This window comes from Suricata suricatta, chromosome 12 (assembly GCF_006229205.1).
Source record: "Suricata suricatta isolate VVHF042 chromosome 12, meerkat_22Aug2017_6uvM2_HiC, whole genome shotgun sequence".
Taxonomy (NCBI): Eukaryota; Metazoa; Chordata; class Mammalia; order Carnivora; family Herpestidae; genus Suricata; species Suricata suricatta.
The window spans coordinates 21,583,860-21,601,113 of NC_043711.1; the positions used below are offsets into that span (position 1 = coordinate 21,583,860).

Genomic DNA, 17,254 nt, shown 5'->3' on the forward strand with positions numbered 1-17,254 from the left:
TTTCCCTACTGGCCCTCAGAACTGAAAGTTGTTAGAGGACATGCTACTTGTCTGTCTGGCTCTGCTCATTTTATTTGTATGAAAACATGATTCAATATTGGCTCTTCTCCTAAAGGTGTATTTTGAGCATCTCTAGTTAGAAAGGGCACCTGATGACTCAGTAGGGACTCATGTCCTACTCAGCTTTGACAAGTCTGCCAGGCTCCAGAGGAACCTCCTGGATTTAAGAAAGGACTGAAAGTTTCCCTAAAAGGAAAACTGGGTTTGGAGCACTTGACTGCCTGATAAGTTCTGTAGGACAGTTGAGATGCTGCAAGAGATGTGTGTGATCAGCCAGACAGCTCCTGCACCCAAAGCATGAACAGACCCTGGTGCCATATGGTGGGAACTGCATATGTGTGCGGGCTCGGTTTTGTATCTGCATGTGAATCTATGAATATCTAGATTCTTCTAAGTGGTTTGAGGACTTCTTATGGCAGATTACGGAGTTATCTAAAACCATAGGAAGGAAACTGAGAGCACGACTGGTCAAGATACTACTTCAAATGTTGTATTTTTAAGACCAACATAATTAATATGATGAGTTCTATGTCCTTTGTTCTCATCTTTCCCTCCTGCACCCTGTGATCTGGATCTCCAGAGTTAAAGACCGCTTGTTTCTCCATAATGTCTGTTGGACGTTCAGATACTGTGTCTGCCATTCACGGAGTAACCTTTGCTTCTGTTGCAGCCGCCGCTGGCGTCGCTGGAACCGATTCAATCGCAGAAGATGTAGGGCTGCCGTGAAGTCTGTCACGTTTTACTGGCTGGTTATTGTCCTGGTGTTTCTCAACACCTTAACCATTTCCTCCGAGCACTACAACCAGCCTGATTGGTTGACGCAGATTCAAGGTACGAGAGGCAGTCCCGTTTTTATTCTGGTTCTGAATCAGCGACTCCTGAGGCTGCCTGACTGCAGTGTAGTCTTAGCTGATCCATGTGTAATGGCAGGACATTCCTGGAGGGCACTAGCTTGGAGGATGTGGAACCGTGTGGAACACAGGCTGACCTGCAGCGGTGGGGGTGCAGCCCACGGCGTGTGGTCAGCGAAGCACCGTGAGGCTGATTGATGCCCGAGCCTCTCATTGTCTTAACCCTGTGACTGCTTAGGGCCAAGGGATCTTGCAGTTGGGAGAGACCTCCTCTCCCTTCTCCCCACCCCCACTGGAAGCTTTATTTTTCTGTATAGTATTCTTGGCAAATGGCTATTGCCACTTGATAGACAACTGCTGCTTCTACCATTGTCACCTACGCGAGGCCAGATTGACCCTTCCACAACTGATTGAAACAAGAAATATAATTTGCTGGTCTAAATGCAGAATCATAGCTTTTAGGGCTAGAAAGCATCAGAAATGTTGTGGTAAACTGCTCCTGCCCATTTTATAGTCTGGGAAACTGAGCATAGAGAAGTCAAGTGGCTTCTCCAGAGTCCCATATCTAGGTGGTAGCAGAAGCAGGACTTGAACCCAGGAGACAGACAGTCAATCTTGGTGCCACGTTTCTGTAATGGATGCCACAGCAAAGACAGGGGCAAAGTGCTGGGCCATTTCCAGCAGAGACTGGTGGGAGGGAGGTATGAGGAGGGAAAACGAGTTAGAGCCGGTCCCACGATGAGTCTCGGAGCACGTGCGCCCCTTTGTCTCTCCAGATATCGCTAACAAAGTCCTCCTGGCTCTGTTCACCTGTGAGATGCTGGTAAAAATGTACAGCTTGGGTCTCCAGGCGTATTTCGTCTCTCTTTTTAATCGGTTTGACTGTTTCGTGGTGTGCGGTGGAATTACTGAGACCATCTTGGTGGAGCTGGAAATCATGTCTCCCCTGGGAATCTCTGTGTTTCGGTGTGTGCGTCTCTTAAGGATTTTCAAGGTGACCAGGTAAGGATGCGTGTATCTCGCTGCAGGTGTTTTCTGGCCCGGGGCTGGCGATCAGCCACATCCTGGTCCGGTGATGTCTGCGGTGTCCCTCTGGTGTTCTGGGCTCACACCCTGCTCCCTCCCCCGTCTTGACTTCTAGGCACTGGACTTCCCTGAGCAACTTAGTGGCCTCCTTGTTAAACTCCATGAAGTCCATCGCTTCGCTATTGCTTCTGCTTTTTCTCTTCATCATCATCTTTTCCTTGCTTGGGATGCAGCTGTTTGGTGGCAAGTTTAATTTTGACGAAACACAGACCAAGCGGAGCACCTTTGACAATTTCCCTCAAGCCCTTCTGACGGTGTTCCAGGTGAGCCCTCTCAAGGAGCCCGCGTGAGACGCCGCCTTGTCAGTTCGCAGCTCAAGAAGACAGAATGATGCTGTTGTGGTTAGTGACCACAGCCCCAGTCATGCTCTGACAGATCTGGCACCGTGGAAGTCGTGTGTTTTGCACCCGACTCGGGCTGTCTGTGTGGTGTGAGTCAGTGTGTTTGTAAGACCACTGGATATAGTACAGGATGGCAAACCAAAAACTTCTGCTTGATTTCGTGAGGTTTCCGAGGTTTCTGTGAGGTAGGCTCTAAAGTCCTCTTCCTGTTCTGCGCTCCATTTTGCTGGCCGGCCAGTTTTGTGATCCTGACTCTGACGGATTTGTGCAGAGAGGGGAATTCTGAAGCCCTCATGCTCTGGTGTGTTGCCAGAGGAATCGGGGTGATAAAAGAGTTGTGACAGCCTTCTGCCCCTTTTGTTGTCCCTCCTGTGATGTAATGAGGACACGCAGGCCCTGAGCATGTCTGTGCTGTGGGTCCTGTGCAGGCACTGTGGCTGAGAAGGAGGAAGTGTCAGAGGTACGAAGGTGGCTAGGCGCTCGAAGCAGCAATCTCCGCACCCCCCTGATTTGAAGCTGGGGTGTTCTAACCACCCCCCCACTTCATATGTTGTGAGCTGGAGCCCTTCCTCGAACGAGTGGCAGATACAGTGAAAAGACCCCTCTGCCCTTTTGCGTTTCACACATGATGCCAAGGAGCGTCAACTTCACAGCCCATCTAGGGAGGTGGGAAGGGATGGTGGGAGGGGCCTAGACATTGGCGGCCCTGCTGGCTCTTCAGTGCTCAGCTCTGTGACCTTGGGAAGTCACTCTCCTTCCTGAAAAAAAAACAAGAGACTAGAGGGAATGATGTGTAGATTCATTCCCATTTGGTCATTTTGAGATGGATGGAATATGTCGCTGCCATAGGCCATACTTTTTTGAAATACACTCTAATTATTTGAATTATATGTAATTTTTAGCCACCGATTAGTTACTCTTTTTTCTGTTTTATTTCAGAGAAACCTGTATGGTGGTGGTGGGTTTTGGTAGTACCTGTGTATAGCACAAAATTCAAATGTTTACAAAAGGGCAAAGTAACAAATGAACCTCCTTCCCACCCAACCTGCAATTCCTCCTCCTAGGAGCACCCACCCCTGGCCAGTGTCTGTGTATTCTTTGAGGTCTGTTTGCTCATAGATGTGAATCAGTGAACCTAGCGACCCAGGAACACGGTAGGATTCAGATGGTGGCTCCTGTTACATGCCGTTTCCATCATCTTCCCATTTAAAGTGTCCTTGAGAACCTTCCCTCCTGGTCCCTAAGAGTTTGCCTCCTTTCAGATTCTGCATCAGTCCTGTGGTGTGCCTGTCCCCTAACTCATGGAACCAGTCCCCAGCTGATGAATATTTCACTGTATCTGTCCTCCGCTCAGTGGGCAACCTCGAACTCACACCCTGGGCACATGCCTGAGCGTCGATGTGTAGGATACATTTCCCAGAAATGGAATTGCTGATTTGAAGGGTTGTGTGTCTGTTTACAACTCTGATGTTCTTGCCTAGCACGGTCCTCAACAGTACTGTCGGTCCGTTCTCTAGGAATGGTAGTGGAGACTGATTGACACCTCACTACTTGTTAGCATGGTGGGTGTTCAGACGTTTTGATGGTTGTCTGACAGATGAAAATAGTGTCTTCCTATTTCTCTTATCAGGAGTGAAACTGAGTGTCTTTTCATGTGACAAAGAGCCATTGATAGTTCCTTTTCTGGGAATTGCTTTATCTTTTGAAATCATTTGCCCATGTTTCTGTTGAGTTGTGAGCTGTGACCATTCTATTTTTTAAAGTTTCTGGCGCAGGTAGGTGATACAAGAGTGCATGTACTCCCTCCCTCTCTCTCTCTCTCTCTCTCTCTCTCTCTCTCTCTCTCTCTCTCTCTCTCAGATAATATGTTTTTATCAAATTTTTTTAAGTTTCATTTATTTTTGAAGGAGAGAGAGTGTGTGAGCAGGGGAGGGGGAGAGAGCAAGGAAGACACAGAATCCAAAGCAGGCTCCAGGCCCTGAGCTGTCAGCACAGAGCCCGACGTGGGGCTCGACCTCAAGAACTGCGAGATCATGACCTGAGTCAAAGTTAGGTCCCTAGCTGACTGGACCACTCAGGCACCCCTTGAAGATAGTATGTTTTTAAAATACTATTTAGGTTCATCTAATTCTACCTCACGATAGATCGAGTTATCAAATATCATCAGTAGAGAAGATTACATTTGTGATTTCTGGTAGTTCTTAGTATCTACTCATGAGGTAGCTTGTAAATTTACAGAGATATTTGCAGTTCCCTGGTTGTACAAGTTCAGGGATCCAACTCTCCATGTCCACAGTAGGTTAACTCTGTGGAATAGTAGGCAGTTGTTAAAAAGACTGAAGGGCACTGACCCACACAGAGGGTCTCCAGAGTATATTGCTGAGTGAAAAAAAAAAGAGCAAATGCAGACAATTCATATAGTATGACACTCTTTATGTTTAAGAAATCCAAGAAGACACCAACTATCTCTTTTCTCTGGACAAGTATCTATATGTTTACATGCACCGAGTTTCTAGAGAGAGAAGCATCATGTTCTTGGGTGGTGGGGGCAAAACTAGGTGTCACCAGAGACTACATAAGTCTTATATGTGGCATTACGTTACTTCCACATGAAGACTTAACTCATGTGTTTGTGTAATTGAAAAGCATGTTCTGAAAACTCTACAAGATAACCGAGTCTGTTGTTGAGCGCCAACTGGAAAGTGAAAGGCAGCTGAAACCAGAGTCGGATGGCCCCCAGGGAGCTCTGGCGGACCGTCGGGGACTGCAGTCCAGTGTGTGTGGGCTGACCGCAGTTTTGGCCTCTTAGATTCTGACAGGTGAAGACTGGAACGCTGTGATGTATGATGGCATCATGGCCTATGGCGGCCCGTCATCCTCGGGAATGATCGTCTGCATCTACTTCATCATCCTCTTCATTTGTGGTAACTGTATCCTTTAAGCCGAGCAGGGTTTTGTCATCATCGTCTCCTTTTGTTTCTCCCGGTCTGAGTTTCCCAGAGATGGCCGCGGTGGCGGGCTGTGGCGGCACCTGGGCTGGGGAGATGCGTGCCCTTACCTTGTTAGCTCAACACCTGCTCTCCTTCCCTCTGGCTGGGACAGCATAATGGGGTCAGAGTCCCAGTGAGGGTTTGAGGAATGAGCAGGCTGGGGAAGGGAGCATGGGACAGTGTGTGGCCTGTACTGGTTGTCACCAAGCTTGGTGACACAGCTCCTGTACAGGTCCCTAGGGAAGGCTCAGGGCAGAGCCGATTGTCCCCCATGCCTGGGAAGTTAGGGGTAAATCTGTGCCTCTTAAGACCCTTCCTAACCAGTGGGGACCCATCAGCAGTGGCTTGACCTAAGCTCCCCACACCTGATCTGGCTTTGCTGATCTGTACCTCTCTGGCGGGCATGTGTCCATTGGCCAGTGGCTGTATTAGGCTGAGAGCTCTTTTCTGACTCCTTTTATTCCTTTTCCCTGCCAAGAGGCACTCTCTAATTCTAGACTTCTGAATGTTTGGATCTCTCTTTCCCTCAATCAGACCCTTTAGGACCCTGTAACTTTGGGCTTTGTCATCTTTCTCTCTGACTTCCCTGACTGGCACAAGACCCGGTCTACGCAGCCCTCAATAAGGGCTTGATGGCAAAGCGGCTGTAACCTTTCAACCTTCACCTTTTTATTTTAAAGAATCCTAACTGGATTCATCTCCTAAGAAGTCCTAGATTCCTTCGGCTGTTTTCCCCTTATGTTCTCTGGTCCATTAGTGAGTTTTCTTCAGTGCAGTAGCCCCAGTGCCAACTTCTAAGGACAATACAACAACTTGTGCTTCAAGTTGTTCTGTGGAAATCCCCACGTCAGTACAGGGAAACCCATAGATTCCCTCAGGCGGCTGGAACCCTCCTCCTACCCAGAGGCTAGCTCTCCTGCCGGCTGTTCTTTGTCGCTTCTCCTGCGCGGGGTGCCAGCATCCAATGGATTTGGGGCGGGGGCTTCTCCATCCCCCCAGCTCGACGATAAACTTTTTAAAAAACATTTATTTATTTTGAGAGAGAGAGAGAGAGAGAATGAGAGCGCCAGTGGAGGATGGGACAGAGAGAGAGGGTGAGAGAGAATCCCAAGCTGATAGTGCAGAGCCTGATGCGGGGCTCAGTCTTACCATCTGAGCTCTGAGCTCAAGACCCGAGCCAGAATCAAGACTGAGCCACTCAGGTGCCCCAGCAATAAACTTCTTGGTTTAGGCATCTTGGCTTCTCTGTATTCACATCTCTCATGGCTTATAGCAGAGGGTCTTGCACATAGTCAGCCCTTGGTAAACGCTTGTTAAATGAATGAGTGTTTGCTTATTGTGCTCTCCTTGCAATGAACTCTTTGGGCCAGAGCAATATACCAGCTTTGGGTCTGCAGAGAAGTATTCCCTGGCCACACTCATTCTGGTTACATGCTGTGTTTTCTTTGAAATACATGTATCACGATCTGAAATGCTTAACTAGTTTATGTTCCATCTCCCCCACCTAGAATAGTTGCTGTGTGGGAGTAGGGACCCTGGGCTGTCATGCCCCCAGCACCCAGCACAGTCATCAGTGTGACAGAGGTGCCTGGCGGGTCTCTTTGAAAGAGTTCCAGAGCACACCGCTGTTGAGGAGGGTCTGGCTCATGCTTCTAAATACAGATGATGGGTGTGAGCCCTTGGAAACCATCTGTTTTAAACTCGCAAAAATTTTCCTGTGGTTTATTACTCTGTATGTGCTTTCTGCTACCCAAAAGGGTTTGGTGTCATTGAAAGCTTTACAATAATGTAAAGATACGTTATTTCTTCATTGAGATCATTGGTAGGAATCCTCAGTACAGTTGTCCTGCACTGATCCCTGCCCAGGCCACAGTTACCCCCTCATCTTCCAGAGGAATCTTCATGTTGCCTAGCCATCACTCAGCCCAGGACAGACTGCTTCCCCGGGCTCATTGCACTCTGCTTAAAAAATAGTCTAGCATATCGAGCGTGTTTTTGAAAATTTTAATATATTTCATTCATATGTCTATCCTCTTTAAAGACTTGAATAGATGAGTGCAGCATGATACCCCAGGAAGGTGTCCCCTCGTCATCCCCTTGCGAGGTTATGTTTGTGTTACCCACCTGAGGTTGCAGATCCCACAGGCGCTGTGGGACATGGGTGCCCTTCTCCCATCCCTGGGTTCCGGGGCTCCCACAGTCTTCCACCCAGATGGCCATGCCTCAGCCAGGGAGAAGCATGGTCAGAGAAGGAGCTCTCTTGACTTACTTCCCTCTGATCCCTGTGCTTCTCAACATGTATTTAACTGCTGGTGACTAAGAAATAGGCATCTTCTGGGAGATTCGGGAACCTTGTTCAGAATTTTTTTTCTATCATCCCAGGAAACCACACATACAACATTAGAGTAAGAGCCAGAAATCTGATAGTATGTTCATTCACTTCACTTTTTAGTACTTGAAAAAGTACAATTCACCCACAGTATTCAAAGATATAGCTACAGGGGAACTATTCAAAAGAATAGCATGGCACCATCTGGCAGCACATCGGTGTTTGTGTAGTGAATGAATGAACGAGGTATCTGCAGACTCTGAAGATCATTTCAAATGAGAAAGACTCAAGACTGTGTTGTGCAGCCGTCATCTTGTGAGATCGTCACTTGATTCACGTGGAGTTTTTAGAAGGGGCTATTTTGGAAAGCATGCCCTGGACACAAGTTAAGGGTGTGTGTGTTTTTAAAGAAACAAACAGTATGCATAAAGCAAAATGCAAAATGCATACAAATAGCATGTTTATGTTATGGATTGCTTTAGGGAGCGTGTATTATAGCTACAGATGCCTGGTGTGCAGAGACACACGTATGTGCCAATGTGCACATGTGCACACAGATGAAAGGAAATGTTGACATTTATACATTGTCATGGGTTTTAGTGAATCTTAATTTTGCTTCTTTCTGGACTGTCTTCTACAGGTTTCTAGGGGTTCTTGGTTTTGTTTTTTGTTTTTTAAACAGGGTTCTAGTCCTCTGGTCTTACCAAGTAAATACAGCACCTAGGGGCCAGGCCCCTGTCACCAGTCACCCAGAACATAGACGGGTGTGATGTTGCCATTATTGATGACACATAGCTGCCTTTAGAAATTGCGTTGTTCCCTTAAAATGTTCAAACTAGATATCCTACTGAATGTCTTCTTGGCCATCGCTGTAGACAATCTGGCTGATGCTGAAAGTTTGAATACTGCCCAGAAAGAGGAAGCTGAAGAGAAGGAAAGGAAAAAGATTGCCAGGTAACTCCATTTTCACCCAAGGATAGAATCTTGGATGGAACCCGGGCCCTCAGCTCTCATTTCCTCAGAGCTGAAAGTAGGAGTCACATGTGTCCATGCCTAAAGAATCTCTGTGGTTAATTTTGGCATCATAAAATAAATGATGCGTTTGATGCTGATGAGCTCTTGGATGAGCATTTTAATAAGATGATCCATGTAATGAACCCGGTGCACTGAGGTGAACGGGGAACTCTGAGGATGGGTTGTGCTCTGGTCTCGCTGTTAGGGTTGTTTCCAATTAAATTCCGTCCTTCATCAGGCCTCCGTTGATTCAGAATCGGGATTAGCATTTTTATACATAGCCATATGGTTACTTCGTTTCTCATGTTTTCTTCTGTGTAGAAAAGAAAGCCTGGAGAATAAAAAGAACAACAAACCAGAGGTCAACCAGATAGCCAACAGTGACAATAAGGTATATGTCCTGAAACACTTCTCCCCTTTTCATTTCACTGTGTGTCTGTCAATATCATCATAAATGTACCATTTACACTGGGAGGGTATCATGCATGACATTTTGGTGTGAGAGTGTGACACACATTATAGATGCTGGCTTCCCAGGGGGTTAGGCAGCTGGCTGGTAATCAATCAATATTTCACCAAGTAACTGGTATGATGAGTATTCGGTGGGACTGCTTATTTTTTCTTCATTGGAATTGTGTCATCAGAGCTGACCTGTTAGTATCTTCTCCGTGGGGATTAAAATCAAGGATTGTTAACACATGTCTGCCTCCAGAAGAGATCTTGAGGTCCGGTTCTGGGTACTCTGGGCTATAGTGTCACACTTCATCGCACTCATGACAGCTCTGGATTTTTCATTCCTTTGTTTGTTCCTTCAGTCAGTAAATACTTACTGAGTGGTTAATGTGTGGCAGATACTGGAGATCAGCCATGAACAAGACCAGTGACGTCCCTCCATGCATGGAGCTCACGTTCCAGCAGGGAGAAAGCAGTCTGCCTTGCAGTGACCGTTCAGTGTGTGGGCCAGTGTTGAGTGGGGGAGGCACATGGCTGGTGGTGCTGGCTAACCATGGCCGGCTAGAGGCTATACCCGTTCCCTCTCCATTTGCCCTCAGAGTTGTGTCTTAAGCAGAATCATCAGTGGGGACACTTGTCCCTATGCTTGCATGCACTTCTGTGCAATGTTCACTTTGGAGAGGACTTCTCTCCCTACACTGAATGGCAGAGTTGAGTCTGCACTTTGGTCCTCTGCAGTGCATTGAAGTCAGAGTCTCCCCTCCTCCCAAGACCTCTCTGTCATCCTAGGTTACAGTTGATGACTATCGAGAAGAGGATGAAGACAAGGACCCCTACCCACCTTGCGATGTGCCAGGTATGGGGGCAGAGGCCGGTGACGGGCTCTCAGTTCATGGGCAATATGGCTTTGCTACCACTCCGTGACCAGAGGCTCAGTCTCTGGCCGGCTAGCCCAGCTGGGGTGCATGGTGGGCAGGGGGGCTGCCGAGGTCAGGGGCCTTGTCCTTGCAGCTGTGGAGCAGTTAACCCTCCTTCTTTTCTCGGTCACCCAGGTAGCTTACATAACTCAAATTCCAGGTGGTGGGGAGAGAAAGCGTGAGTGGATCAGGGCAAGCCCCACTTCTGCTGGGAGATCTCTCTAGGAGGCAACCAGCCATTACTACTGTTATTACTGCTCAGCTGACCCTTTCACATTTGCTGGTGCCTTACCTTTATTGGCTGATGTAGCAGGGACTATGCGGGGGGAGTGCTGGGGAGCCGAGGACACTGACGGTGTGTGGCTTGAAGCCCCACGCACAGTTCAGGCAGGAGCTGAGCAAGGCAGCCGGGGAAACAGCTGGGCGCTGCAAGTCCTGCACTGATGCCTTTCATCTGTGCTCAGATCTGGACCTGCTGGGTACCTCCTTCCCAGAACTCCATGCACTCACAGATGGGCATACCTCTGGCCCCCCACAGGCACTCAGGCCATATTCTTGAAGGGTTTTGACTGATAGAAACTGACAGATGTGAAAGTTGACTCTTCATGTGAAATTGAGAACAATAATTCAAACCCAAATGCAACCATTATTTCATGCCTACAAAAAAAGTGTCTCATTTAAAGTAGGGGAAGAGGAAGAGGAGGAGGAGGAGGATGAACCTGAGGTTCCAGCTGGTCCCCGTCCTCGTAGAATCTCGGAGTTGAACATGAAGGAGAAAATCGCCCCCATCCCTGAAGGGAGCGCATTCTTCATTCTGAGCAAGACCAACCCGTAAATACCCACTTTCTGATTTCATTGTTGCCCTGTCTCACCTGCCCCCCTACAGACTGCTTGAGGGGGCCTGGAGGTGGGGAGAAGGAAGGTGGGTCACAACCCCCTTCTGTGCCTATGCCTCTGAGCCCCTGAGACCTCTCTGACCCCTGTCTTGCTCCAGCTTGCCTTTGCCCCCTGCCCCTCTCTCCCCGGCCGTCCTGTTCCTGGATGAAGGTGCCATCATAGGAGTATGACCAGGTCTTGGGAGGAGTGCCAGACCAGATTCTCCTCCTCCTTAGTTCCTGTACTGGTTGGCGCCCACAGCTCTAGGGTCCATAGGTAGTCACTTGTGAGGTGTTTTTCCATCCAGAGGATGCTTTCTTCTGTTAAGATGCTTTAGGGATGAGAATTTTGTGACTGAGTTCTCCATAGCATCTTCATCCTGAGATCCAGTTTAGTTGATCACTTTTCCCTGTTGAGTTTTATGGCAACAAAGTGATATTGCTCAATGATGTTTTATAGGTGGTAGCTATTCAACTTTATGCTATCCTGCTTAAAAAAGCATTTCTCGTGTTAAATGGTAAGGTGCTCACCGGGAGCACGGCACCGCAAGTGCGGTAAGAGGACGATGTTTATTTACTAGCCGGTTTCTCGGTTTTCAATCATCTGAAATAGATGGCATCCCTGGGGGAATGAATGGCTCCTGGAAGGGCTTCTAAAATTGCAGAGGCAGTCCTTGGTGTACAGAGAAGAACCCTACGGAATTCACAGTCCCCAGGGAGACATAGGTGGGAAGCAAGGCTGCCATCCTTAGTGATCTGAGAATATTTGAGAATTTGATGGTAGTTTTTACAGCTCATCATTGTAGAGAATTTGGGTGTATCTTTAAAAAAAAAAAAAGGTACTCAGCTGATGTTATTGATGCCTGTAGCTCATTGGGTCTACATATATTGAAGGAATGGATTGATTTCCCTCCCCAGAGCTGTGAACATTCGTGCCTTCCCTGCCTTGGAAGGTTCTCCCCAGACTCACCTGCTAACAGATTGCAAGCCCTCCAAGGGCACATCCCAGCATGAAGCAGCCCCACAAGGGAGGACTTGAAGAAAGGGGTCAGTTTCTCATAAAGTTGACTCCAGTCTTGAAAGTGAAAAAGGATGGGGTGCCTGGGTGGCTCAGTCACTTAAGCATCTGACTTTGGTTCAGGTCATGATCTCATGGCTCATGAGTTCAAGCCCCGCATCAGGATCTGTGCTGACAGTTCAGAGCCTGGGACCTGCTTCAGATTCTGTGTCTCTCTCTTCTCTCTGCCCCTCCCCTGCTCACACTCTGTTTCTCTCTCAAAAATAAATAAACGTTAAAAAAGTGAAAAAGGAAAATAATTTCAAGGGGAAAATATATGTATTCTATAGGCCAAAAATAAAATCTTCAAATTCTAAAGTCAGATGTTGAGGTTAAGGGTAGTCAGGCACTAACTAGCCTATGGGACATCAAGGACCGCAGGACACGGAAGACCGTCATATGGTGTGGAAGATCCCTGCACAATTCTTGCACCATGTGGCTTTCTCTTTACTTTCTTGGGAGTGCTTGTGGGTCAACTCCAGAGTTTTAAAACAAAAACACACTTAGGTCAGAATCTCCACGTAACAGGAGATTTTACCAACCGTCTACTCCTGGAGTCATTCCTACAGCCAGATGGCAGCATGAGAAAGGGGTTGCTCTCCTTCTTTTTTAATTTTTATGTATTTTTAAATTTTTTTAAGTTTGTTTATTTTGAAAGAGAGAAAGAGAGTAGGGAGGGGCAGAGAGGTAGGGAGAGAGAATTCCAAGCTAGCTCCACATGGACAGCATAGAGCCCGATATGGGGCTCGAACTCATGACCTGAGCTGAAACCAAGAGTCGGATGCTTAACCAGCTGAGCCACCCAAGGGCCCCTTACTGAAGAGTAGTTGACGTACAATATCGTATTGGTTTCAGGCACATCTCAGAGCAATGTGACCAGTCTGTGCATTACGCAATGCCCTCCACGGAAAGCATGGTCGCCATACATTATTGCAATAGTATTGGCGATATTCCCTACGTACTTTTCATCCCTGTGACCTGTTTCTTTTATAACTGGAAGTCTGTACCTGTGGATCCCCTGTACCCATTGCCCCCGCTCTTGTGAGCTGTGGTCGTGAGCTCTGAGCTGAGATTCCTTCCCAAGGCAGGTGAAGGGAGATGCGGGGCTTCATGTCAGAGCAGGAAAGCATCACAGGCCACCTGGATTGGAAATCCCCCTCAGTCCTTACTAGCTGCATCACCTTAAGACCTTTCACATGCTTAAGCCTCAGTTCCCCCTCTCCCCTTGTATCAGGACATTAATCTCCCCTTCTAGGGACTTGATGAATGCTGTGTACAGAGCTCCTCACAGAGCCGTGTCATGGGGGTCCTTGGAGCCTGCCTTCTGTGACTTTTGAGGGGCTGAGGGCCCGGTGGCTCTGGTTGGCTGGGTGGGGGGCATGACAGCTGTCCCCACAGCAGCCCCAGCACGCAGGAGGCACTGGCCCTGCCGAGGGCTGTGTCCATGCAGTGGTCTCCCCCACAGGATCCGCGTGGGCTGCCATAAGCTCATCAACCACCACATCTTCACCAACCTCATCCTCGTCTTCATCATGCTGAGCAGCGCCGCCCTCGCCGCCGAGGATCCCATCCGCAGCCACTCCTTCCGGAACACTGTAAGCCGGCGGGCAGGGGCGGGCAGGCGGGCCTCCCTCTGGGATCAGCACCGGTCTCTCTGGTGGGTCTGTGACGCAGGCAGGGCTAAAAGTCAGAGGAGGCCTCTCGCCCCCCAGAGGTACTGCAGGTTTGTGAGTGCCAGAGGGGTGTCCTCTTATACAGACCTTTTCTGAGCCCCGTCCTCTAAACTTCATCTGAGATTCTCTGCAGTAACTTACAGTGTATTCAGGAGCCCTGCTTCTCCTATTCGTTCTTCACCACCAACATTTAGTCCCTGTCTTCCCTCTCCCTGGCCAAATTCACATCCACACCTGTTTTGAGATTTCTGCCCAGTTGGAAGCATCCAGCAGGAGAGAAAAGTAAAAATGGAGCCAGGTATGTCCATGTGCCCAGAAGCACTTGAACTTCCGGCTGGCAGGAAGGTAGAGAGCCTGCCTGGGCTGAAATTCAGGAAGCTACTTGGTTTCATTCCTCGGAGGAGGGGGGGAACACAAATGAGGGAGCCCATAGCGCAGGAAGCCAGTGGTTCAGTGGAGAGGAAGAATTGTGTTTTGATAGGGCAGCATTGGTTTTACAAAGAAAACAAGTAGACAGCTAAGTTATCTGTTATCAGTCATTTTCGTGCTTTCGGGAGAGCACGTCTGTGCTGCACAGAGACCAGCACCTCAGGTAGTTTCTGCCCAGGTGGGTCCCCTCTTAGCAGGTCAGCTCATTCAGCACCGAGAGCATTGCCAAGATGACACAGCTTCACAAGACCCGTAGTCTGTCGTCTGCTCTGGCCAGGAGACTGTAGCGCCCTCTCGGATGGTTGTCAAGAAGCCCAGGAGAGGGAGGCCTCCGAGTGTGTGAGGCCGTGCGGCATTGCTGCCTTGCGTGGTTTGTGCCTCTTTGTGTCCATCGGATTTTTAGAGATTCGACAATTAGGACAAATGACCAGCACCCCAGGATTTTGGTTGCAACAGTCAAGCTTTGTGCTGCATCTTGTTATTTCCAGTGCTGTTGGTTTGAAGCCTGGCAGACCTGATGTTATCAGGCTGATAAAACACGGGCACTCTGATAAGCAGATTTTAAAAAGACTTCCCTCCCAAGGCACGTGTTGGTATTGATAGAAAGATGAAGGCTGTGCGTCTGTCTTAATCTGCACTCACAAAATCAGGGCTCTTGTTAGAGATTCTGACTCTGTCTCTATCTAAAAGTTCAAATGGAACAGAGACCTTGGTGTCCTTGGGCCCCATCATAGAAATGAGGCACAGTGGGCAGAAGCTGTTTGGAGAAAAAGTACCGTTATTGACAGACTAGGTCAGGAGCTAGTCTAGAACGCGGACTGACAGCTAATTTACATGTGGCCGCCTGTTCTTAGTTTTATTGTGATTGCTTCCCCATGAGTTTATGTCCCTGCTGCTTTTTCCAAGAATGTTATTATTCTTTTTAAACAGATGTACATATGTGTACATATATTGCTTTCAAAATACTACAGTGTTTATTTTATTGTGGTAAGAAGGCTTTCTGTGAGATCTACTGTCTTGATAAATTAAGTGCATGAGGCAGCCTTCTTAACGGTAGGGACTATGTTACACAGCAGATACCCAGAGCTTAGTCATCTTGCATGACTGAAACTCTATACCCATTGCACATGTCCCCATTTCTCCCTCCCCCAGCCCCTGACAACCTCCATTCTACCTCTGTCTAAGGGCTTGCCTGCTTTAGACACCTTGTGTAAGAGGACTCATGCAGTGGTTTTACTGTGGTGGTTGTGTTAAGGTAGCTAGGTTATCAGTGGAAGAGAGATGAATGGGGAAAGAATGACCTGGATCTAAGAGCTTTGGCCTCTGGCACTGGGTTGAGTTGCTGACGTGTGGGCAGCGGTGTCTGTCACGGGTACTTTCGACACGGACAGTCCTGCTCTGACCTCGGATAAAGGACAGGGCTGGGGCTTGCAGTGTACTGGAAATACCTTGCATGGCCTGGCTAGAATCACAAATATACAACAGGTTTCCAGCAAAATCTGAAAGTCTCAAAATGGAAGTGGTTTGAACAACAAATGCCCTCTGGAGGACTTCTGCGGAGAAGAGGTGGCCTTCGCTGTAGGGCCCTCTCCTTACTGGGACAGAGAAGTACGGGACTCCCCTGGGCTGGAGCCCACACTCAAGGAACAGGGCCTGGGGCCCACTCCTCGCCCAGCCGCCCATGACTGGCCGTGCGGCCTGAGCAGCCTGCCCTTGAAGCCTGCACAGCATGCTTATCTGTTACGTGAAGAGAGGTGGTCTGCAGGTCTTTCCACAGTCCCTTCAGCTCTGACCTTGGCCTCTGCAGCTGGCAGAGTCTCGGCTGCCATCTTTGTGGCTGAGGGTTCCCCATGCGCAGCCTCTGTTGAGCCGTCAGACTTTTGGCCCCTCTGCCCCACCTGCCTGCCCAGCCCTATGGCTCTGAGAAGCAGCAGGGACCGCCCCCCCCAAAGGGTCCCCTGAGCAGGACTCAGTTGGAGGGTAGATGGTATGTTCTGGAATACTGATAAAAGCAGCCTGGACCGATCATTCAAAGGCCAGATCAGTATGTTCCCTGAGTGGACCCAGCTAGGAAAAAAACAGAGAAAACCCAGTGTTTGGAGAGGGCAGTGTTAGATGCAGAGCAGGAGCATAAGTAGAAGTCTTCCCTGAGGCCTTATTCAGTCCTGCGCATCGGTGATGGGGGGCACTTCCCCTGGTTTCACGGGCTGGACTCGGAAGGGGCCCTGTTGGCCTTATTGGATGCCACTTACATCTTTATTTACATTTTCCCACCAAACTGAAGCTCCATGGGATGACACCATATTTCATTCTCCCCGGAATTCCCTTTAAAAATCTAAAACATGTATAAGGCTCCGGTTTCTCTGGTGTCACAAGTATGACCATGTTGCGTTCCACTGAGTGGCGGTTATTAACAAAACGCTTTTTAGAAATGAGCCTCTGTCTGTCCCTGACAAGAGACAGGGAAGAGAGTCCCATGAGTCGGGAAAGGAGGTAAGTGTCCCCGGATGCTCTTTCTTGGTCACGAAGAGGAGCTGTCACTGGGCCAGGTGGGGCATTTGTGAGCGTCTCTGCACCTGCCTCCGGGGGGGCGGACTTCTCTCTTGAGAGCAGGTGTCTGGCTGCACGTGGGGGCTCCGCCCACGGGCGTGCACATAGGTGGCGTTTATCCCCCGATGCCTTTTTCTCACTTCCAACGTGTTGTCCCTTGCAGATACTGGGTTACTTTGACTATGCATTCACAGCCATCTTTACAGTTGAAATCCTGTTAAAGGTAATGGCTTTTTCATTGATCCTCACATATTCTAAAGCAGCGGTAGCAATAATAGTTGCAATTCTTTGTTTACCTTCCAGATGCTAGGTTATGCAGATTATGTCTTCACTGGTACTTTTGCATTTGAGATCGTTTTGAAGGTAACAGGTCCCAGCAGTGTGTCGAAGGAGCCTGCTCCTGTGTGACACACGGCAAAGGAGCGTGAAGTGCTTTTGACTTTTTTTTAAATTTTTTGCCTTCTGTGATCAAGCTACCCTTTTTTTGTAAACTGAAGGATTTTTTTTTCCTATAACCATTCAACTTGTTTTCGCTGTTTCTTTTTAACCTTTAAATGCATGTAGGAACTTCTTTGGCTTCATAATAATGACTGGAAATTATTTTGCTTTTAAAATATATCCTCTGAAAT

At 48.4% G+C, this 17,254-nt stretch overlaps 1 protein-coding gene across 1 annotated transcript in view; it reads left to right on the top strand.

The window, feature by feature from the left end:
• CACNA1D (calcium voltage-gated channel subunit alpha1 D) overlaps positions 1 to 17,254 on the top strand; it is a 294,562-nt gene that overhangs the window by 210,245 nt on the left and 67,063 nt on the right. Inside the window, exons 13-22 of the mRNA XM_029917880.1 lie at positions 731 to 891; positions 1,688 to 1,913; positions 2,053 to 2,260; positions 5,148 to 5,268; positions 8,497 to 8,611; positions 8,993 to 9,062; positions 9,914 to 9,980; positions 10,725 to 10,872; positions 13,439 to 13,568; positions 16,789 to 16,848. Coding sequence (XP_029773740.1) covers positions 731 to 891; positions 1,688 to 1,913; positions 2,053 to 2,260; positions 5,148 to 5,268; positions 8,497 to 8,611; positions 8,993 to 9,062; positions 9,914 to 9,980; positions 10,725 to 10,872; positions 13,439 to 13,568; positions 16,789 to 16,848 — 1,306 coding nt within the window. The remainder of the gene's footprint in view (positions 1 to 730; positions 892 to 1,687; positions 1,914 to 2,052; positions 2,261 to 5,147; positions 5,269 to 8,496; positions 8,612 to 8,992; positions 9,063 to 9,913; positions 9,981 to 10,724; positions 10,873 to 13,438; positions 13,569 to 16,788; positions 16,849 to 17,254) is intronic.